The sequence below is a fragment of the Paraphaeosphaeria sporulosa genome, assembly GCF_001642045.1.
Source record: "Paraphaeosphaeria sporulosa strain AP3s5-JAC2a unplaced genomic scaffold CC84scaffold_2, whole genome shotgun sequence".
NCBI lineage: Eukaryota > Fungi > Ascomycota > Dothideomycetes > Pleosporales > Didymosphaeriaceae > Paraphaeosphaeria > Paraphaeosphaeria sporulosa.
In genome coordinates, this window is record NW_017253361.1 from 3,219,608 (window position 1) to 3,241,807 (window position 22,200).

A 22,200-nucleotide genomic window follows, 5' to 3' on the forward strand; every position below is an offset into this window, starting at 1 on the left:
TCATTCACCACGGCACCGCACCAGGGCTGAGCTATCACGCGTCAGCCACCAGAAGCTGCGGACACGATGTCCTGTCGCGAGCTGTTCTGCCTGGGGAGACGTGATCTGGCAGCTTCGACCCTGAGTCTGTTCACGCGCGGGTCGACGCGGCGGCGGCGGGGCGCTACAACACCCTGCTTGAGCTCCAGACGGCAGGGGCGAGGCGGGCGGGCGGATGGAGAAGGCGCGGTCGGGTCGCCGCAGCGGTGTGTATCGAGCAAGAGCGTGTGTAGCGGTGCGCGACTCTCAAGACGGGCTTGAGAGAGGATGAGTCGGAGGCTCAGAGGCATGCGGCAAGCAGTCCGCTATCTGGTACCCCGACGAGGGGCACACCGCGCACCTGCAGCGGGCTGCCGACACGCGCCTACCGCAGCCCCGCCCACGGCCGGCTCCATGCTAGAGCCCTCCTCCAATCTGCGCGTCTGCCCTAGCCTCATGGCTGAAAGCCGCCATACCACATGCTTACGTTGGCTCTGAGCATGACGACGAGCATCGCCTGGAACCGGATGCGGACCCGTGAGCATTCCAGCCGGTCCAGCCCAGCACATGACTTGCACGTCCAGGTCACCTGTCCGTGTGGCCGCTCTGGAAACAATGAGATCATAGGGCCTCCCCTGGCCGCCGTCGTCGCTTGGTCGGCCACTCGCTACGCACCTCGTGATTGACCTTCTACGGCCTCGCCATTTCCGACACTGTTGCGTGCACAGCGCATGGACAACGAGACACGGCGACCCAAGGCTGCATATGCGGACATTCCCCGACAATCGTGTCCTTCCCAACAACATTTCTTATCGGGCGGGAACAACAGCAGGAGCTTCTCTGGCTACTCTACCCATCTATCGTGGTTGCACGTCAACTTCGTATTCTGGTGATCCCATAGGCGCTGGGCGTACCTGACATACACCTCGCTTCTCCTATTTCAGTATCAAATAGGCTAAACCTCCGCAGCTGTCTCGTGTTGCGCATCATGAAATTCCGTTCTCTTTCTAGTAGACCCTGAGTCCTGCATCTCGTCTGATCGGAGCATCAGCTACATACCTGACGTCTTCCGGTGTATACCAGCCTTTCGTCTGCTTCCACGGCGAACCTCCGCTGTCCTTCACCTGCACGGCGCGATACATCCACCCAATATCTGCTATCTTCACAGCGTCATGAGGCTCGTATCACACTTCCCTCACATGGCCTCTGCTTTCTGGCTGCCACTGGCCGTCACCGGCGCGACAAACCTTCCGGACGTCGCGCCAGGCTTGTTCAACGTCAGTGCGCGCATCGAGATCGACAATACAAACATCAGCGCGGCCTGGGACGCGCTCACCAACTTCCCTGACTATCCCAAATGGAACCCCTTCGTCCGCTCCTCAGTTGTCGTGGATTCCCGCAACAGCTCCCTTCTCGTCCAACGCCCTGTCGAAAATTCACAGCTCTTGCTACGCGTCCAGCTCCCAGCGCTTCCTCTTCCTGTCAATGAGAACACACAAGAGAATTTACTTAACACGCAATTATCTTATGAAAACGTCACCCATGTGCAGCCGGAACTAGGGCGTCTTGCCTGGGAATACTATCCTAGCCCGCTCATGGCCGCAGAACGCTGGCAGGCTTTGAGTGTGAACGAGCATGGACAGGTGCTGTATGAAAGTCGCGAGGTTTTCAGCGGTACTTTGGCGCCACTGACGCAGAAATTGTACCAGCAGAAGCTGCAGGAGTCCTTCAACGCGCAGGCTCAAGGCTTGAAGTTGTGGTTGCAAGGAGGCTATCGGCCGTGAGGCACTGGGTTGTCATGGCGCCCGCGCCTAGGAGATGGATCGTAGGGTTGGCATCTACGGATGTCAATCCATACTCTGTGGGCAGACATGCAGGAAGGCGCTTGGCTATCAGGCTGTGTATAGCCTGCTATTGTACAAAGTTAGTCGGAGATGTCCATCGGACGTGTGGACTTGTTGTTCCTGCTTACCCCCAATCATCTTGGCATTCCAGACCCGGTACCACGCCAGCAACTGTGCACGCCAACTAATATCGTACAACATCGGACTTTTCATCCGCAAACTGTCTCGAACCTTGCTCGCATCCTTCTGTTCCCGGTCGTCAGTGCCCAGGATCATCCATACATTGTGAGGCCGAACTATCATCCCGCACGACAAGTGGACGATGTCAGACGCGTCGTCAGTCGGGCGCATTGTAGCTCCTTGGAACATGGCTGAGGCTTCAGAAATTGTTGCTGATTCGTTCAGAGGTGGAGAACTAAGGCCACTGAGTATGATGGGCGACACTCATGTAAGACAGATACGTAGACGGACGTCAACTGCTCCGCGTACATCCAATGCAACGTATATTTAAAGGTATCTCAGGGTCTTCGTCGAAGAATCACTCAACACGCAACACCTCTAGTACATCCCCTTAGTTTTGGCTCGAACCAGTCTAGAAAAATGCAACTACCGCTATTCCTTGGAATTTCGACCTTTCTATTCACGGCAAGCTTCACGGCAGCAGCACTGCCGAAGGGCTACCAAACGAACACGGTAGACGGAAATCGTTGGGTAAACCTGACCTCCCTACCGAGTCCTCGACAAGAACACGCCACGGTCGCCGTCAACAACAACACCATTGCAGTTTTAGGGGGCGTGGAACGAATTGGAAATGATGTACGTATCAGTTTACAACTAGCGTAACGTTGAAGCTCCACACCAAAGACTCGATGCAACCATATATATTAATCTGTGCTAACCGTTTCCAGTCGGTCCAAGTGAGAGTATTTTCCACGAACCTCGTGGAGTTGTACGACATCCCATCCGACACCTGGCGTACCGCAGCTCCACTCCCAATCAAACTGAACCACCCCAACGCCGCCGTCGTAAATGAGCGAATCTATCTCCTCGGCGGCCTCGTCGATACACAAAGCCCACCGACAGCAGAAGCAGACTGGATCGCGACCGGAAAAAGCTACGTCTACGATCTCATCGCCAACGCCTGGACCGAAGTCGCCTCCATGCCTCCGGGCACGGAAAGAGGAAGCGCAGTCGTAGGGGTCCATGGCGACATGATTTACGTAGCTGGCGGCATGACGGTGCTCAATTTCGTGGTCCAGGACGCTTCTTCGACTGTCACGGCGTTCAACACCACGTCCTTGCAATGGCAGCGCGTGCCTTCGGTCGCGGCGAACATGCCGGAAGGTCGCCAACATGCTGCCGGCGCCGTGGTCGAAGACACGCTTTACGTCGTTGGAGGGCGTTGGTTTGAGCGTACCAACGTTCGCGATACCGTCTTCTCGCTCGATCTACGAAATCAGACTGCTGGCTGGCAAACTTCTCCGTCGCGTATGCCTACTGCTCGCGGAGGAATCGCAGGCAGTGCTGTTGGGAGTTCGTTCGTTGCGTTTGGTGGAGAGTGTAATCCGGATACTTCTAACGGTATCTACCCTCAGGCCGAGATGTATGATCTGAAGTCAAAAGAGTGGAAGAAATTGCCCGATATGCAAGTGCCACGCCACGGTACGGCTGCAATCGCTGTAGGAAGCCTTATTTACATTCCGGGCGGTGGACTGCAGCAGGATGGGGTACCGATTGAGAGAGATGGTGTCGTGTCCTACGGGCAGGCGACAGCGCATTTTGATGCTTACGAGGTGAGTATTTGAGTTATCCTTGTCTATGCCAGCATCTTCTCCTATTAGCGGTTCAGGAAGACCCTTGCTTGGAGTGTACGTCTCCAGGCTTGCTTACGCTGGTGATCGTACTGGTGATCTGACATCGGTTCTTGAATCTTTCTGTGAAGAGACATAGCAAAATAGTGAATGTTCCCATTGTATCTTCTTCTACTCTGATTCGCTTCTTCTTGTTTGATGCGGAGGGCTATTAGAAGGCTTTTGCTAGTGCAACTCTAGTTGGCATATCGCAACTGCATTTCGTCTCCCAATTCACTCAGACCTTCTAGAGCCTGTAATTCATAATCTCCCGCCTAACACTATGACTTTCCATGTACCATTGGCCGCGGGTCTCGCTTAGCAAATCTGACTTGGTTGGAGTGATTGCGCTACCAGATCAACGCCCAAATGAAGCGCCCATTACGCTCCTGCTTCACTTGCCTTCGCCGCCTCTCCCCATCTTTCTATCACCTGCTTCACCTCGTCGCCATATCACGCCAAGATCTTAAGCGACACGCTACTAATCTGCCCACTGTATATAAATCACACCTGCCCCCGCCAACCCTCATCTGCTTTCTCTCCATAAGACCGCACTCCACACAACACTCCGGTCTAAGAGGAGGAACGTCTCTAGACTCTGTCTTGCCTCGCCACGTCGCCTTTCTTCCTTCAGGTCCGGGATCTAGCGTGATTGCCAGGGTAGCCTTGGGTTAAGGATTGTTGCCGCCGAGCTGGCCCTAGTACTGTACTTATTGAACAGCCTTGTGCTTAGTAGGGGGGCGGGAATCAGGCGTCCTCGGTAGATGGTCTTAGGAGCTGTAGAGCGAAAGAGGTTCAATGCCAGTCCAGACAATGGGAATTGTTGGTCCGAGATGCAGGCTGTGTGGAATTCGAGGGTCTCGTGCCTGGCCTAACTGCGCTCGACTTTGACATCCTGGGGGTTTGGTGTCCTCTTGAAGCCTTGAGGGGTGGAACAAGGATGAGCGGTGCTAGGAAACTGCTGGAGATGGCAATATCGCTAGTGATGGATTAATTTTGAATGGTCATGCCTGTACATGAACAAAGATCATGGTGGAATGGATTGTATGTAAGGTTCTCACTCAATCTGAGGCTTGATGAACCACGGTCTCAAAGCTGGATGGGTCTTGGTGGTGTGGTGTAGTGGGAAACACTTTGAAGCCATGAAACACTTTGAAGCCATGAAGCACTTTGAAGCCATGAAAGACTTTTAGAATATCCGCTTCTTCTATAGCTACTCATCTCTTTCATTCATGGTGACTTTCCTTGTTTCTGTGCTTCTCTTGCCTCTGCGTTGCATGCTCTTCGCGGCAGAACGAACATGACGTTGGCGCACCCTTGCACTCACGAAGCTTGTACATACTGACTGGCTCGCAGCAAGCTGTGTCGCGTTCTCTCAAACCCACGGCTGCCGAGTACGTCGTTGAAAGAGGGTTCCCGAACCCTGGAATCTGTTACGCAACTAGCGCCCGGCACCATGGTTCAGGTTTCCGTCCAGAATCCCCGAGCCATGGCACAACGTCATATGTGCCGGACACTAGACTACACAACAAACGTCTACACACAAGGGCCAGAACTGCCGAGGCCGCCGCCAAATCCGCGATGAAATGGCGCAGTCTCCAGCTGAATATCCAGCGCGGTTGCATGCAATCACCATCTGCGTACCCAATCAGTCGGGGCTTTGCACAATAGGCTCCTGGGCCTCCAATGACGTAGGACGCTCTACAAATATTTACCAAGCACCTACCAGCTTGCTTCCAGATTCGGAGAATGACCAGATGCACACTCGCAACTACATGAGCTGATTTGCATCGTCCACGGCCATCACATGGCCCACGATACATGAGTCTCACCGTTCGCGCATTCGCTTTGGCTTAGAGGTAAGCTGAAGTTGCATTTGCGTTTTCATCAGTGAATTCCTCCGGAGTTCATTTCTCTTCCCTGCATACGCTGCCGACCGCGGAGAGCTACTACATCTAAGACCACTCCACCGCGGCAGTTTTGCAGAGTGAAACTTAGCGCCAGGGAAAGCACAGAATTCAGCCCAACTTGGCGTATTCTTGATCCTGAACGACTCAGTCAAGTATGTCCGTGAACGACTGCATTGCCATATGACGGAGGAGCAAGCGGCATTGGCCTTGCCGTCGGAAGGGCACCGAGCACACACAAAACTTGGACCGTCCTTGTCCTCAACAAAGACGTATCGGAAGGCCGGGCCGCGGCTGAGAGTCTACCGGGGGCAGCTTTCTAACAAGTCGATCTCGCCAACTACGGCTCCGTCGCTACTACCTTTCAAAGCATATATATTCGCAGCCCACGGCAAGCTAAACTTCGTCTTCGCCAACGCCGGCATGGCCATCGACCCAAGAGCACACCGAACACTGATCTCGAGCGCATAACGAGACTGATCAGTGCATATGTGCAGATGTTCCCTGCAGAGGTCCTCACACCGATCAGCAAAGTCGTGGAGGTGATGATGATGCTTCTAGATGGCGATCCAAAATGGGCATTCGCTATTTGGACAAGCCGTCGAGATGTGCGGTACGAAGCATTGCCATAGAGAGCGACATGAGTATTGTGATGGGACAATGGCGGTAGTCACGGGCGCTACTGATGCCGATGGGTGATGCTGTGGCCGATCTGAGAAACATGCGGTTTGTGGACGAGTTGCTTTGTTGTAGACGTTGATTTGATTCATTGATATGGCCGGCGCAAGGACTCGCCGTGGGTATTTCGCTCTAACTAAATAACAAACTATAACACAAATACACGGATGAAGCCTCCACCAGCTTCCAAGCAGCGTGTCGTAAGTCGTAACCGTATAGTACCCTCCCTTCAACATTAATGCGTATGTTCATGCGCTGGGTTGCGCATCCATCAAATTCGTTCCATATTCACAGTAAAGACATTGCCAGTGTGTAATGCTTCGCTCGCTCGCAGGGTTTAGGATGCAGTCGTAAGCCTGTTGTCCTTACACGTAGGACCGCGAGCGGTGGCTGTGGTGTGAGCGTCGGGGAGAACGCGAGTGGTGGCGCGAGCTGCGATGATGGTGAACCTCGCGCTTGACGACGACGCGGTCGTGGCTGTCGTGGTGGCGGTGGACGAGGAGAGCCAGGACGAAGGTGAAGAAGAAGAAGAAGATGCAGTTCCTTGTTGTTGTCAGCTCCAAGTTCAAAGATGATAATCCAGCTAGACTTGACTTACATGATGCCAAAAGCCCATGAAGCTTTCAACATTGCGCACTGGCGGTCAACATTAAGCGTAGGGAATGATCCAGAGACACTCCATCCAAATGCGCTAATGCCATGCTGGCCTCCTCGCGACCAGTTGGAGCAATCCGCATCAGCGATGCGGCGCAGAGTGTAGACAGCGCCAATGAAGGCGCCGACGAAGAGGAGGTCGACGAACGCGACGAAGCCTGCCGAGTGCCTGGCACGGCTGTAGAGGAACAGCGTTCCGATCGTCCACGCCACAGCCAGCGTGGATACTATGAACAGTACCAGGATTTCGGTCGGAGTGCGATATAGTTGACTGTCGTACCAGTGAACGAACCAAGCCTGGCTTCAAGTCAGTCGTGCACAAATGGTTTGAACATATCGCGGACGATGCAGTTATAGGCCAATTTGGAAAACACTCGCAGTAGCTCAAGTCATTCCAGGCTTACTGCGACAATCTATCCAGGCTTCACCGCAACATCGATCTTGCTGTAACTACGAGAGGGTGTTCTTACCAACATTCCCATCGTCGGGATGAGAGTGATGATCTCCATGATCCTCCAGAAAATGAACGAGATTCCCCAGAACGACATGATGGCGGTTGTTAGGCAACGGGAATATGTAAGATTGAACAAGACGAAGGTGCGATCTTGAGGCTGCTGCTGGGCAGGTGATGCAAGCACAACGGGAACTAGCAGCCGCTGGCGACGACTTTGGCAATATAAGAAGAGAAGCAGACGGTACGCGACGGCTACAAAACGTGGAACCAGACGGGCTTTATTGCTGCAGCTAAGAGAAAAGCTCGTGGCACGCAGGGTGACGTATAAGTGCGCTGGAAAACTTGCTGTTCAATTAAATACACCCAGGGACAGCCTGCAGGGCGGGATGGCGGGGAAGGTGGCTGGAACATATTCCTGTGGCTGGGCGACGTCGCAGCTTTCCAAGGCGCTGCGGCAAAGACACGGCACGAAGCAGGATATACTTGGAAGCCTTGTAGGCATGGCCTGACACTGCGCGATGCGGGTAGGTGGCAACTATCACGACGCAACTGTCGTGGTTGCGATGTTCTGGGCGCACCATTGCGTCGGCAAGCAGCCGTCGGGCCCCACCACAACCCAGCCCCAGCCCTGGAGAGCCGGCTTCCATGGCAACGAACACGGAGGTCTTCCACGATCCTTGAACGTTTGAATCGATCGGCACCCGTGTGAATGTTAGCGGCATGGTGTGGTACCCAGTGCCTGGTTCACCAGCTTCCAAGATTCTCGCCGTTTTCCCCGTCCGCTATGCGAGCCTCGCTTGCGCCCGACGTCCACGGCCATCTCCAACACGTGATGGGCTGCAAACCGCCATCGTGCTCGCCTGCAACCCGAAGCAAGGCTGCACATATGGGCCTGCTGCGCCGTACGAGCTCTATGTCCAATCTCCGGTCGCGAGCATGACATGCTTCTGGCTGTGTTCCGTCGCCTTCTGCAGCGCTGACGCCCCGTACTCAATCCATACAGGCCTTATCTCTAGGCCCAGCTGAACCGCATCCAGCTCGTTTGCTCTTCGTCGGTCACTGCGCGGAACACACGACAATGCCGCCATTGGGTCATTTGCGTAGCTGTAGACGGGCATATGCCTCGCTTCCATGGTGGCTTTGACTGTGCCCCAAAGCGTTTGCTCGACCGAGCATCCCGCCCGCGACCGAGCATCGAGCATGCAGGGGTGCTTATCGGGACCGCAACTCCTCCGCATGTTCCATACCCAATATAGCAACCTCATCACCTGTTGTACCTGCCAGGCGGGACCGTAAGGGTCTACGCATGGGTCTTCGCGAAGCCCAATATATTCAGAATATCCTATCTTATGCAGCACCCTACCTTTCGCGTCTTTCTCCGGTAGCTTTACCCAGTCGCTTGCTCCACCTCCTTCACTCTCAACAAGGCCTGTCTCCCCGGAAGCCACGGGGGAGCCCACTGTTAGCCGCACTTCTCGGATGCGCCTATGGGGCGCTTTGTGGAACATTGACCCTGCACGCGTCTTTCGCCTTTCACCTTCACCGCGCTCTCTTTCTCTTTCTAATGTAACAGTCACTCCTACGTCTCTCTGTCACATACGTCGACGTTTTCAGTTGTAACGAGGTGTACGAGCTTGGCAAAAATGTCGGCAAGAGGCGCGCGAAGTCGGAAAGCTGTCGTCAAAGATATTGAGAAGACGGAGAAGAAGGCTGCGCAAAAAGGCAAAGCGCCTGACACGATTCGCAGACCACACGATGCCTTTGCGGAATGGGGTCCGGTCGGCACGCGGACAACTACATCGACAGGCGGTATGCCGACAAGACAGCTCACCGTTTCAACATCCAGAAGCAGTTCGGCAAATGGCAGTGGCAGCAGGCCGCCTCTGAAAGCTTCTGCCTCCCATTCGTCTTCAGATCCGCATCGTTCCAGAACTGGCCGCCCGGGATCGATTTCTGATACATCATCCACTGGCAAAGAGAAGTCGAAATACCAAGCTAATGGGAAGGAGACAAAAGCACCTCGTGGAAGAGGAGGTGAGTGATTCTAGCAACCCGACTCCGCCAAGCACACACTGATATGACGATGGCACAGGCGGTGTCCCTACGAAGAAGAATGCTTCTACACCCGTGCCGCCTCTTTTCAGAGCGGAGTCAAGTCTCAACTACCCAAGCGATCCCGACCACAAGAGCTGGATGAACTTTCGAATATGGCAGAGTGGAAGCGAAAGTATGAGGCCGTATGGGGGCTTCGACTTTGTGAGCAACGCGATGCCGCATTGAGAATTTGATCACTGACTGCAACAGGACGAAGATTTGCAGGACGGCGACGTTCTGATCTTTTTCAAGGAAGAACAGATGGACGAAGATCGTCCACTCCCACAGATTAGAGCGGAGCTGAGTGTGCTTGAGAATTGCGGTTCCACCTGGTTGAAGAATGCCTTGCTCTACGGAAGCATCGATGACAACGATGATTGGACCTTCGAAGACAACGGAGAATCGTCTGCCTCGCGACAGTCTTTCGCCCCTCATTTCCCGATGCCACCAGGCCAGCGACATATGCTGTCTCCTGTATCCCCGGGTGGCATGTCATCTCCGCCGCCTTTCAACATCAACCAGACTTATTATGGAGTGCCCGGTTATTCAAATGACTCAAGAGCACAATACTATCCCGACTCCAGTCGCCCTGGCACCATGTCACCGCCTCCCTCGTTTCGAACGTCCCAGCAGCAACGAGCGACGCACGAATTATGGTTCACAGCGCCAAATTCCTTGAAGACGCCGCAAGCTCAGAGACTACACCACGTTGCAGTGCGGAACTTCATGGCTATACTCCATGACAAACCTATCGTAGGCGCCGATCTGTTTGAGATGCTGAGCACGCTTCAGCCTGAGATTCAGGTCATGTACGACCTCGACCATCATGAGTACTCGAATCTTACATCTCGCGAACGCAGCATCCAGATTATCACAAACTATCTGACACAACGCAAACTTGATGATGTTCGGAATGGCATCAAGCTAGCTATCAGTCTGCTTGCCTGGGCTGAGCAAGACAGCGTGCGATGGCGACAAGGGTACTTGGAAAGCTTTGTCCACCTTGCTGGTATCCTGAATGCGCAAGTAGAGGAGCACCCAGACTTCAAGAGATTGACTATTGCCACTAGAAGGAACCTAGGGATTGCCGCCAAATCTCTGCAGTTGCGAGTCATGGAAGCCGAGGAAAAGCTGGCCACTTTCGACTTTGACGATCTCTGGCCAAACCTTCCAAAAGCTACAGGTACGTGCCTTTGAGATTGCCGTACGATCAATTCGATTACTGACTGGACCTTAATTAGCAACTCCTGTGTATCAGAGCTACCAGGCCTTTCGGCAATTCCTGGTCCATTATCTTACCAAGACTTATGGCAATTGGCCACCAAACCAAGGCCAAACATGGCTGAACAGAAAGATTGCACTTGATCTACAGCGAGACTTCGGTATGTTGTACGACTATCTGGTTAATCGCGATGTTGTCTGGGACGTGCGCGAGGAACGGCCTGGCAACAAGTGGCAGATGGTGAACCTGAAGACGGAGGACTTCAGAGCCAACTTGCCCGAGCTATCATTGTCAGATATCTTGGTGACTTGGGACAACAAGCATGGGTATTCACATATCCCTCATGCCTATCCGCTACTGCCGAGAGACGTGCCTCAAACAAGGGTTGCCCAGAAGAAGGGACTCTTTGGCGGCCTCAAGAAGAACAAAGCAGACACAACCAAAGATGCTAAGACGCACCTGCAGCTCTCTATCGTGTTCAGCGACGCCACAAACATCGAAAAACTAGATTCCTCCTTCAGTGGCAATATTCTCATCGACAGCTTTGAGCAGTTTGAGCTCAATGCAGACCTGAAAACTTCAACGCCGCGCGAAGCACGGCTCGGACGCTGGGTGCTTCTCTACGGCGTGCTCCAAGTCCTCTCAACACTCTCCGTAGACGTCCAATCCCTCAAGCACACCGATGGCGTGCGCTACTTCCTCTGCACCGACCTCAAACGATGTCCAGAATGGGTCACGAACGGTCAGACCGAGCTCCTCGAAGCCTCCCAGCGGCGCTCATGGTGCTGGCAGCGCCCCTGGGACCCCACTCCCATCTACGGCCAGCCCGTCGAGCTCGAAGCCAGCGTCCCCCCGAATCCGTCCGAGGAACTCGACAGCACCTCGCTCGACGGCGCAACGATGATGAACAACGAAATCCGGCGGCTCGGCGAGAAAATCGACAACATGAGCGTTGCGCGCGGGGAGAGTCGCGCCGCAGCTGAGCACAACCTCGCGGCACGCCGCGAGAACCAGAAGCACATTCAAGGCGAGTTCGCTGCTCAGAAGGCGGACCAGAGCTATAGACTTTCCGAGAGCGACTATGTGACAAGACCGCTGGTGCCGAATCGGAGTCCGCTGAGAAGTCCTGGCGGGACGGTGCTGGAGGTGCCACGGTATCAAGGCCGGGAACGCGCGCCGAGCAATGCGCAAGAGTATGCGATCAGTCCGCAGGAATATTCGAGGAGTCCGCAAGAGTATCCGAGGAGCCCACAGGAGTACCCTATGAGCCCGCAGGACTTCCCCATGAGGGGTTCGTCAATGGCTCAGGGAGAGAGCTTTCCGCGTGATGAGGAGCGTCGTGGCTGGCGTTGAGGGACGATCTGTGCCGTCCAATGATCCCCGTCTTTCTTACGCTCGATACCCTTCCGACGGTTGTTTCTACGATGGCGTTACGGGAACCCAAAAAGGCAGCGCTGGTACTTGTAAAGTGAGCTACTCCGAAAATATGCTCACCGGGTTATGATGGGGTTCGGAACGACATGATAGCGTAGTACTGCAAATGCATAGCGACGTCATGCACAATGAGTCGCCGCAGCTGAGAAGGCTTGTGATTGTGATGCGTGGTCGCCGTCGACCAGCCCCAAAGCGCCATGGATGCGTATTCCTACATATGGTACATGTTCCTCTGCCTTTGTCTTCGCACACCAAATCCCAATTCCAACCCCATCCTCCTCTTCGGTGTAACCACATGCCCGCCGCCGCCTGTCCGTCTGGCTGCTACATCCCCGTCCCATCGATCGCTCGCTCGTATCTCGCATTCTCTATCCCTGCCTGCACACCACAATCATCAGCTCACGTCCGCACCTCACTCTGGCCCAGCGCTGCCCCCAAGCCCCAGTTCCCAGTCCCAGAAAGAAAGCGATGGCACGTACCTCTGCTTATGCTTTGGATTCTTGCTGCAAATGATGTACACATACTTTCCCTTCTTCCTCCGCACGCTCTTGCACCCGTCGCACAGCTTCTTCACCGACGACCGCACCTTCATGCCCCGCGTCTGCTGCTGTATCCGGAGTCCCGCGAATCGTGATGACAAGCTCGCCATGGCCGGGGATGATTGGAGACATGGTCGGGCGGCGGGTGTGTGGAGTGCGCGGGAGATGGTGGGAAGGCGGGCGGGCGTGGCTGCGGAGAGGAAGGTGCGGCGGAGCGGAAGGAGGAGCGTTTGTGCGAGCATTGTTGCGGCGAGGGTTGATTTGACGGTCGGGAGCTGGCGCGAGGAGCGCAAGGGGTGGGCTGCTGGGCTGGTGATGCGGGTGCTCCGAGAGGTGCTGGGTCTCTAGAAAATCGTGCGCACGGGCCATGACGCGCGATGGGCGGTCTCGCGGTAACGTGAACACCTCCGATATAGCATCGCGTCCAGGTTCAGGAAACTTACAGCAGCCTGAGTGGCCCTGGCAATTTATAGATGAGGTAGCTTATCTCCGGTATTCACGTTTGCGCATACAAGTTTCGTCTCCGTGCCTACAGTCGACGGTCGGGAGTGCCATACAAAGTTTCAGTGTTCCAGTCGCAATCGTGGCTACAGTGAAACTATACCACAGTGAATATGCATTGGGTATTCGAAAGCGACCGAATCCATGCCTGCAGTCACGATAGATGCCAGTCGCCCGCTCCGCAATGTCACGCCATGATTCATCATCCAGCCTTGCTCCTCTACAATGAATAGTCCTTTTTCGCACACCACATGACTGTTCATAGTCTCATGAACGTACCACCGACCAGTGCTGCCCCTCTACTACAACATGACCAATCCCACCCCGCCCATCGTCTTCGTACTAGGCCTGCTCTGACCATCGATGCCACCACCCAAAGGCGCGGCGCGGTAGTTGTAGAGATAGTAGTGCAGGTTGCCGTCACCGGCACCGAACTTCTGCTCTTCGAGGAAGAGCGGGTTGTCGAGGAGAGTGAGTGCGTTGAAGACATCGAAGTCGGCCTGTTCATGTGAGCTTCGACATGACTAGATGGATCTTTTTCAACTTACCTGCTTTGCCAGAATCAGAGCGTCCTTGACAAGCTCGTTCAAGCGCGTCTTTAGCGAGGTTTCGTCGCCACTGAACGCCTTCTCCGTGGCATAATAGAAGAGATACGCCGCCTTGATCAAGTTGTGCTTCTTATGCCCAATGACCGTGCTCTCGAGGTTGTAGAACGAGAAGAAGTCGGTGATCTTTTTAGTCTCTGGGTCTTCGACAACGTATGCCCATACGACCTGCTCTTTTGCACCCTTCTGATTGAACATCCAGTGCTCAAACTCTTCTTTGGTGAACTCCTGTGCCATGTCCATGCGCTTGAGGTACCGTTGAAGTAGGTCCAGCACAACGTCAGTGTCTTTAGGCTCGAGCGCGCGAACACCAGGTTGGAGAGTCTTTTCCGGCAACTTGTATCGGACGACCTGGCGCGCCTTTGTGCTGTTCGGCGGCAGAGGCGAGAAGCCAACCTCGTGCAGCTTCTCCCACTCTAGTGCGCGGTGGTAGTAGCGACATGTTGAGACGGGTGTAGGAAGCAGGGAGCCGACAGTGTACACAGCCTGGAAGATGCCATTGACGTAGCAGCGACGTGTAATCTCCTTGATGAGCACCGGAGTAAGACGTTTCGATCGCAGCTTCTTGTGGACGCAGAGGAAGTTGATCTCAGAGGAGTTGAGAACCTTGTCGCGCACACGCAGCTGTAGTGGAATACCAGAGATAAAGGCGACAAGCTTGCCCGACTTCTCGGCGCGAACACCGACATGCCACTCTTTCTTCCAGCCAGGTGCTTTTAGGGCCCTACGCCGACAGTCAGCATAACGCGCAGTCAGAGTGAATGTCATGAAGAACGTACCAGTTCAGGAAAGAGGGAGAGTATCGGAAGCGGAACATAGCCTCGTTGTCCTCGACATAGTGGTTCGACAGCAGCTCGTAGACCTCATCCAACTCCTTCTCGTCCTCCAGATCCATCGTCACCCACTTGAAGCCAGGGTACATGTCGCTGGGCTCTTTGGGCACGCGCGCAATGTCAATCTCCTTGATTGGCCCGTCCACGATCTTGTCCTTGCCCGCCATCATCTCGTCGAAGCTCGGCACGGGTTGCGTCTTCCAGAACTGGTGGCTGCCCATGTCCTTCACGTTCTTGGCCTGCGGCGCGAGGCCGGTGAGCATCTCTTGCATGCTGAGCTTCTTGAGCATGTCCTCTAGACTCTGGTTGCCTTTATTTGCCAGCAATTGGTTCTTCAGCGCGGGGTTGGCTTCCAGCAGCATGCTTAGCTGGTCTTTGCTCAGGTGCGCTCCCGCAGTAGGCGCGTCCAGCGACTCGATTGCAGGCGCCTTGCCCTTGCCAGCGAGAGCATCCTTGATCTTCCGCTTGCGGCTCTTCTTCTTTTTTTCCGTCGCGCCCGCGGGTCCGTCTGTAGCCTCCTCCTCTGCGCTCTCGTCGGCCGACTCGTCGTGGGCTTCTTGCGCTGTCGATTCGGCGACGGCCTCGGCGGCTGCTTTGGCGGTCGCGTCAGGGTCTGACAGCTTCGAGGCCTCCTGGGGCATTGTGAAGGAATGAACGGCGGTTTGTTCGGGGTGGAGAGGTGCGTAGAGCAAACGTGGTGGGTTGGAGCTACCCGCGCGAGTCTTGGTGGGGCTACATCGAGGGGCTGAAGTCCGCACAGCACGCACCTTCTTCGTCTTCCACACACGCAACGGCCCGTCGGCCGCTACCCTCGGCCCAGGAACCACTGGGACAATTTGCGACCCAAGTAACTCGGCCACAACCAACATATCAAAACCTGTGTGCTGACTGCGTCTGTACCGATAACATCTTGTGCACTGCTGAGCATCACATGCGAAAAGTCCAACATTCTGAATCAAACTAGTAGAATTACAATTCACGAAATTACTTCGACAGTGATGAACGCTCTCTGAAACGTACCGCATCATGGAACCCCGTCTCTTGGAAGGCGTGCCGCAGGCGAACCACCTCCGGATCCAATATCTTTCGCATCGTTTTCTGTCATCGGCAGCTTAGATGGGCTCCTTGCAGAGGGGCCGTCGTTCCCCAGTTCGTACCGTTCCTCCTGGTACGATCCCATGTGCACCACCGGGTCACTTCCGATCTCTGCTGGACTACCCATGTGCGCATAAGTAACCTTTGTATCCGATCTGAGCTCAGCCTCTCGATACCTATCTCTCACTTGATTCCTCTTCCGTCGCTTCGCAAAGAAGATGAATGCGCCAGTCGCAGCCAAGACTACCAGGACAGCGCCCACAACGATGCCCGCTATCGCACCCGAACCGACCGAGGCCGAGCCTGAGGCCGAGCCCGGAGAGATGGATGTCGCCGTCGACGTTGAGCTGGAGGCCGAGCTCAGTGAAGGACCTGCCGTTGCTTTGGAGGTGGAAAGAACCGACGTAACGGAGGTAGTGGCGACCTGCGCATGCGTCAGTTGCTAGCATAGATCCTGTGAACGGCCATGTCATACCACAAAGTTGTTTACATCCTCATACGAGTTATCCATACTTGGATCACCAGCCTGTCGGTTCACTTGCATATCCCACACGGTTCCCTCGCTGCTACTCTGCATGCCTGGTTGTCCGCCATCACCTGTGAGAGCCAAGAATGAAGTGTTGCCCAAGAGACCATTGCTGATCCTGTACCCGAATCCGCCATTACCATCGTCAACCTGCGCAAACGTCCACTGTTGGCCCAGTCCACCACTCCTCTTCGCAACCTTCGGCAGCGCTCCAACATTCCCCTTTTCATCCTGCATGAGGCCTAGCTGATAGTCCTTCCACGATTGTACGACTGAGCTTGCATACGGGCGGATGAACCACCGTCCTTGCTGGTAGTATATCTGCCAGTTCTCCGACGAGGAGATGTTGAATGTCATCATATCGACATCGCCATCTCCATCGGTGATGAGGAGCGTTTCGTTCGGGCGGTTTCTGTGGTGGAATCTGTAGAACGAGTGCGAGTCGAAATAGTCGGTTACACCTCGTTCGTCGAGCCGTAGAGAGCCCATCGTCCGGCGACGTCTGCACCCGCGGAAAGGATCTCGAGAAGCGTGCTGTCAGTGAAACGATGCGCCAGCGATCGGCAGGTGTCTACGATCTTGGCTGGCAGAATCCACCGACACAAGCGGCGATTCTAGTCAAGTGCACTGACTGTCTCGTGGTGTTGGAGGAAACTAAGGGATGGCAGGCATCAGTCTAGGATTCCAGGCGGGCGGGGTGGCAGCCCCCATAACATAACGCGAGGTGGTCATGGGGTTTGGGACATGGGGCCAAATCCTATGAAAGGTTCCGAAACTCCACTAGATTAGCAGACGAAGCTTGGGGCCCCGAGCGTCCTTGAGATGAGAATGGGCTCATGCATCGTACCATTGGCGTTCGCTAGACTTTTGGAGACCGAGACTGCCAACCGACGCGTGCTTCGATGACCACCATCAAAGTCGGAAGCGATCGATTTGAAATGTCTCCCTGTCGTGGGTTCTGTTATTCTGAAGTCCGTAGGAACAGTGCTCTTGGGTTTAGCCGAATCAAGGCGGCCTTCACACCCTAGTACACCGTTTGGCGCCCTTGTCACAACATGTGTAGGACACCGAGTGCTACTCTAACAACACCGGATTTATTTTTGCCTAGCTCACTCGAAATACACGGTCGTATAAACGCGAACACCATCATACAGTACCGAGTTCAATTTGGAGGCAGTTATTGCGGCCCAAGTTGCTGTTGGGTCAACATTGAACGATTCGACTGCCGGAGCCCCGGAGCCCCAAACCCATGTCCGGGCTTCATGTTCATGCAAGGAAAACGTACTCTTTCGCGCCCATGAGCCAGCTATTCATGCGATAAGGACTGCTCAAGGCGTGTATCCCAGTCTACAATCTCTATGCGCTACTGAAACTCGAAGTTGCCCCCTCGGACACGTCCATTTCCATTTCGTCGGAGGTTCGGTGTGTGCACGACTTTCGATATTCTCACTAACCGTACAAGATACCGAACACCGAAATCGCTCCTGTTCTGGTAAGACCCCGACAGACTAGGCTCCTCCATCTACTCCCAATCGAAGCCACAGTCTGTCAATTGAGTTTAGTTCTTCCCGCCTAGATGACACTCTTCAGACAATTTCCTCACGCGAGTCTCGCTCCTTCTCATAGCTACTACGGAGCAGTGCTGCGGGATCAATCGCTCCAGTGACCACACTACTGTTCCTGCGATACTCAGTCTGCTCCCGCTCCACAAACTTTTCTGGTCGCTTCTCCTGGATAGCCTCTTTGTCCAGGAAGACAAGCAATGGCGCGTGACCAGTGAAGTAGCGATCTATGTCCTCGAGAGTGCGGCCAGCCGTCTCCGGGTAGAAAAAGTATACTAAATCAATCAGCGGGGTAAGGTTTCGGAGATGTGACGTCTCGTACCTATTGGGATAAAAGCGAAATTAAAGACCGTCCATATGATGTAGAATCTCCAATGTAAGCTAGCGATGCCTGGAGGTGTGACCTCAACAACTGCATAGTGTCTTAGTGCAGGTGAGTGAACGTGGCTTCTCTATCTTACCCATGAAATTGAAGATCCAGTTCGTCGCCGTGCCCAAAGCTGCGCCCTTCGTGCGCATAGCCATCGAATTGATCTCGGTAGGGTATAGCCAAGGAACACCCTGCCAGCCGATTCCGAAGAAGACATAGTACAGGAAGAAGAACGCAATTGACCCTTTCGCCCATTGCCTCTGCGTCTCGAAGCCGATAGAGGCATCTTCGTTATACCGAATGCAAATGGTGATGATCACGTAGCAAAAGAACTGCCCAGCGGCTGCGTACATCATCATTTTGCGTCGGCCCCATCTCTCAACGTTAGGTATGCCGATAAGGGAAAACAAGAGATAGGATACAGAGTTGCAGGCGGCAAGGAGACGAGCGAGGCTGTTTGAGAGACCCACAGATTCGATCAGTACCGTGGGTAGGTAGTAGGATGTCACGTTGATGCCAGCTAAGCAACCTATCAGCTTTGTTTCAAGATCGCAGTAAGATTCCCAAAACTCACAAAGTTGCTGCATGGCCTGTGTACCCATACCCAAGATCAGCCGTCTAAAGGTATGTGTACCCGCTTGCCCTCCAGATCGACCAAGCAAAAGATCGCGCCAACGCACTGCATTCTCCTTCTCGTACTGCACAGCCCACTGGATGTCTTTCGACTGCGTAATCAACCAGGGATCGTTGACATCAGTGCCCTCAACCGCTGCAAGAACCTGTTCTGCCTCATCGACTTTTCCTTTGGACATCAGCCACCTCGGTGACTCAGGAAGCCAGGGGACTGTGGCGTAGAGGATGAAGATGAAGATGAACTGCAACACGAGCGGGAGTCGCCAAGCAACGCTTGAGTTGCCGTTGTCGACAAAGCTGAAGCCGTATGTAACCCAGTTAGACATCTCGGGAGAACATCAGCTTGGCACATCTCATTGGGACTGATGGCTTACCATAAAGCCGAAGATGTTTAATATCATCTCGATAACGATCAGTTTTCCTCGCCAGCTGGCTTTGGAACACTCGCCCTGCCAGACAGGTGCTGTGGATGTGTTGATACCATTGCCAATTCCTGCAATGACTCTGCCAGTGATCATTTGCCCCAGGCTGAAGGCCGTTATCTGTAGGATTGCGCCTATGCTCAAGATGGTCGTTCCCAACAGAACGCACTTTTTCCTGCCCAGAGGCTCACCGATGAAACAGACGCTAATTGCTCCAAAAAAGCATCCGACATCGTAGATAGCCGTTACAGTTGAGAGGATCGTGGGTCGCGACCCGAGGTTAAGCAACTCAAGGAACTGCGGCGTAACAACGACACCACCTAGAAAGTGTCAGCCAATGTATCGTGGGACGGTCAATCGGACGGACCAAAGACGCCTTGGTCATAGCCAAACAGCAGCATGTCTGTCCCGCAGGCTACAGTGATCCAAAAAGTGAGCATTGTGCCCTTGAACCCAAAGTAGGGTTCTCCTCCGCGCGAAAACATGTTGGACAAGCGCAGTGCAGCTAGGTTGTAGTCTCTTCCAATTGATAGATGCTGAAGGATACTGCTATCGTATCCCGATGCATCGGAAGAGCCAATTGAGGGGTGACAGTGGGGAAGTATATATGTTCGGCATTGTATCACAAGCTCACGTCAATCTTCAAGGACGTCAGTGGATCTCGATGTGTCGTGAGCAATAGGTTGAGGCTTCATTGGCCACGCTCCCAGCTGATGACGATGCTGTACCTCATGCATGCACCCCGCAAAAGCGTAACTCTTTCCAACGGCCATCTCGACTATTGCTGATTAGCTTTATGCAAGGGTCGTGATGAAAGTGGCTCGTGATGGCGAGTGCTAGGAGGCTCGGCCAGTCGGATGCGCTGGATGTCTGCGGCTCAACTCGATCCGGCCCTTCATCGGGAAGACTCTCGCGCCCGCTGCGACCAAATGCAAGCTTTCCGAGATCTGGCTGCCTCGTCGAGGGGTGTTTGAACGGTGCACTCATCGATCGAGCCAACGGCAAAGAAGAACGAATCATGCATGCGGCTTATGAAACGGCGATCGCAGACGACGGCTCAAAGCACTCGGGTTTCTTCAGTTCTGTTGCGCACGAACAAAGCAATACCTTGGGTACATGAATTATTTCGTATGACGCAAGTTCGAAAGCGCTGTGATGTTGAAGACTCGCAGGCCAAGCACTTCCCGTCCGAGATGAGATGCGCCCCACTAGCTTAGTTGCGATTGGCAGGGTCCAGATGATGCTTGTCCCCACGTGCCTTCCTCCTCTACAGCAATTCAACCACCATTTTGCAACCATCTCCGTTCGCTATGGACTCAACTCTAGTACAGCCCCTATATAACAAATGCAAAATGCGAGGTTTCTCTCTGCCGGCTACGCACTCTGCTTCGTCTGCGCGGCTTTCACGCTATTCCGATTGTTCAGAATCGACATGCGGACTCCCAGGGCTTTGGCCTCGGCCTGGTTTCCATTGAATGCGGTCGCGCAGAACTCCACGATAGATCTCTCGTGGCATCCGCCCAGCAAGACATGGATCAATGATTTGGGTCAAGTCCTGAACAGCACCGGAACGTACGGCTTTTACTTCAATGGCTCTGCTCTGCCGGCGAATGCATCCTACGGGACGTACAACTGGTGCAACATGTTAGTGAGCCTGTCATTTTTTTTTCTAAACCTCCACTGACTTTTTGCCCACGAATTTAGGCCCCATGTAAGGCGCGAGGAGTACCCTAAAGTTAGCGAAGAGTATGAGCTGGACTATGTTGAGGTCATCCACCGCCACCACAAGAGGACACCCTACGCCTCCAACACCTTTCCCAAGGAGACTTACAGATGGGACTGCAACGACGAGGGCCTCTTTTACTATGGTCAGCCTTTGAACCCTGTGGGCAATACTTCCGCAAGCGCATACTGGAGTGTCTTTACTTCAGACATCAACCCTTTCGCACCGAGCGGGTTCAATGGCACCTGCCAATTCCCACAGATCACTAGGCAGGGTCTCGATGATTCTTGGCAGCATGGTAAAGACTTGTTCGGCGTATACCACGACCTTCTCAGTTTCTTGCCAAACAAGATCGGCGACAAAGTAACGTACCGCGTGACGAACAACGTGATCACGAGCCAAGTAGCCGGTATGCTCATCAACGGGATGTACGCGCCAGAATCGCCCACATCTCTACGTATCCAGCCGACAGGCATCGACTCCTTGGAGCCCCAATACTCCTGCCCTGCTGCCTCGTCTTTGTACTCATCCTACGGCGTCGGCAGTACCGCAGCGAACTGGACGAAACACCTCAACGAAGCCAAGTCACTCTACAACTCGTTGGATGCGATATCCGGAGTCGCGAGTGACTCTACTGACTGGCACAAGTCTTTCGACCATTACTACGACAACCTTTCCGCTCGTCAGTGCCACGCAAAACCTCTTCCTTGCAGCTCCAACGATGCTTCGAAGTGCGTGACGCAGGAACAGGCAGACACCGTGTACCGACTGGGACAATACGAGTACTCCTTCATCTACCGTGACTCTCCTCAGTCACTCCAAGCAGCTGTGGGCTCGTACGGCGTGTTCCTTGCCGAGCTCGCGCAGAATATCCGAGACTTCGCTGCAGGAAAGTCGCCTGTGATTTACCGGCACAACGTCGCGCACGATGGAAGTGTGTCTAGGCTGTTGAGCATCTTGCAGGTCGATGTCATGGTTTGGGTGGGCATGGGCAGCGAGATTGTCTTCGAAGTGTACTCCAAACGTGGATATGGGGAAAAGAAGTACATCCGGATTCTGTGGGGTGGACAGATCTTGCAGAGTTCAAATCCTACACTGGGGAGGGTTGACATGCTGGACCTGGATGTGTTCTTAGGTTATCTCGATGGATTGGTGGGATCGAAGGCGAGCAAGATGGTGCAGTACTGCAAGCCGTAGTGCATTTACGCGGCTGGGGAGCAGTGTACGACGGGCAAC

General features: G+C 54.2%; 10 protein-coding genes across 10 annotated transcripts; 4 read left to right on the forward strand and 6 right to left on the reverse strand.

Moving 5' to 3' along the window:
• Positions 1 to 105: 105 nt before the first annotated feature.
• CC84DRAFT_483319 (uncharacterized protein) lies at positions 106 to 1,007 on the reverse strand. The gene has a single exon (XM_018186454.1). The coding sequence runs from the start codon at positions 822 to 824 to the stop codon at positions 345 to 347; it is 480 nt and encodes a 159-aa protein (XP_018040756.1). The 5' UTR covers positions 825 to 1,007; the 3' UTR covers positions 106 to 344.
• Positions 1,008 to 1,217: 210 nt separating this feature from the next.
• CC84DRAFT_1213716 (uncharacterized protein) lies at positions 1,218 to 1,802 on the forward strand (the record flags this gene model as incomplete). Its single annotated transcript, XM_018182565.1, has 1 exon — positions 1,218 to 1,802. The coding sequence occupies one exon, from the start codon at positions 1,218 to 1,220 to the stop codon at positions 1,800 to 1,802; it is 585 nt and encodes a 194-aa protein (XP_018040757.1).
• Positions 1,803 to 2,462: 660 nt separating this feature from the next.
• Positions 2,463 to 3,859, forward strand: CC84DRAFT_1193859 (galactose oxidase; the record flags this gene model as incomplete). Its single annotated transcript, XM_018181328.1, has 2 exons — positions 2,463 to 2,678; positions 2,771 to 3,859. The coding sequence occupies 2 exons, from the start codon at positions 2,463 to 2,465 to the stop codon at positions 3,665 to 3,667; spliced, it is 1,113 nt and encodes a 370-aa protein (XP_018040758.1). The 3' UTR covers positions 3,668 to 3,859.
• A 2,531-nt stretch (positions 3,860 to 6,390) lies between these two features.
• Positions 6,391 to 7,715, reverse strand: CC84DRAFT_1256231 (uncharacterized protein). Its single transcript, XM_018184604.1, has 3 exons — positions 7,422 to 7,715; positions 6,896 to 7,248; positions 6,391 to 6,840 (listed from the first exon to the last, which is right to left on the reverse strand). Exons 1-3 carry the CDS (start codon positions 7,497 to 7,499, stop codon positions 6,663 to 6,665), a joined length of 609 nt encoding a protein of 202 aa, XP_018040759.1. The 5' UTR covers positions 7,500 to 7,715; the 3' UTR covers positions 6,391 to 6,662.
• Positions 7,716 to 8,720: 1,005 nt separating this feature from the next.
• On the forward strand, positions 8,721 to 12,282 carry CC84DRAFT_1161352 (uncharacterized protein). The gene is made up of 4 exons (XM_018177708.1): positions 8,721 to 9,439; positions 9,498 to 9,661; positions 9,710 to 10,682; positions 10,741 to 12,282. Exons 1-4 carry the CDS (start codon positions 9,049 to 9,051, stop codon positions 12,072 to 12,074), a joined length of 2,862 nt encoding a protein of 953 aa, XP_018040760.1. The 5' UTR covers positions 8,721 to 9,048; the 3' UTR covers positions 12,075 to 12,282.
• A 285-nt stretch (positions 12,283 to 12,567) lies between these two features.
• CC84DRAFT_1213720 (uncharacterized protein) lies at positions 12,568 to 12,936 on the reverse strand (the record flags this gene model as incomplete). The annotated part of the gene is made up of 1 exon (XM_018182566.1): positions 12,568 to 12,936. One exon carries the CDS (start codon positions 12,934 to 12,936, stop codon positions 12,568 to 12,570), a length of 369 nt encoding a protein of 122 aa, XP_018040761.1.
• Positions 12,937 to 13,228: 292 nt separating this feature from the next.
• On the reverse strand, positions 13,229 to 15,357 carry CC84DRAFT_1161354 (glycylpeptide N-tetradecanoyltransferase). The gene is made up of 3 exons (XM_018177709.1): positions 14,580 to 15,357; positions 13,744 to 14,524; positions 13,229 to 13,695 (listed from the first exon to the last, which is right to left on the reverse strand). Exons 1-3 carry the CDS (start codon positions 15,272 to 15,274, stop codon positions 13,498 to 13,500), a joined length of 1,674 nt encoding a protein of 557 aa, XP_018040762.1. The 5' UTR covers positions 15,275 to 15,357; the 3' UTR covers positions 13,229 to 13,497.
• A 300-nt stretch (positions 15,358 to 15,657) lies between these two features.
• Positions 15,658 to 16,743, reverse strand: CC84DRAFT_1213722 (uncharacterized protein; the record flags this gene model as incomplete). Its single annotated transcript, XM_018182567.1, has 2 exons — positions 15,658 to 16,152; positions 16,204 to 16,743. 2 exons carry the CDS (start codon positions 16,741 to 16,743, stop codon positions 15,658 to 15,660), a joined length of 1,035 nt encoding a protein of 344 aa, XP_018040763.1.
• Positions 16,744 to 17,591: 848 nt separating this feature from the next.
• CC84DRAFT_1112651 (general substrate transporter) lies at positions 17,592 to 19,992 on the reverse strand. The gene is made up of 6 exons (XM_018175324.1): positions 19,609 to 19,992; positions 19,194 to 19,561; positions 18,761 to 19,145; positions 18,278 to 18,706; positions 18,139 to 18,228; positions 17,592 to 18,091 (listed from the first exon to the last, which is right to left on the reverse strand). Exons 1-6 carry the CDS (start codon positions 19,724 to 19,726, stop codon positions 17,841 to 17,843), a joined length of 1,641 nt encoding a protein of 546 aa, XP_018040764.1. The 5' UTR covers positions 19,727 to 19,992; the 3' UTR covers positions 17,592 to 17,840.
• Positions 19,993 to 20,673: 681 nt separating this feature from the next.
• On the forward strand, positions 20,674 to 22,161 carry CC84DRAFT_1081684 (phosphoglycerate mutase-like protein; the record flags this gene model as incomplete). Its single annotated transcript, XM_018173938.1, has 2 exons — positions 20,674 to 20,885; positions 20,946 to 22,161. The coding sequence occupies 2 exons, from the start codon at positions 20,674 to 20,676 to the stop codon at positions 22,159 to 22,161; spliced, it is 1,428 nt and encodes a 475-aa protein (XP_018040765.1).
• Positions 22,162 to 22,200: the final 39 nt, after the last annotated feature.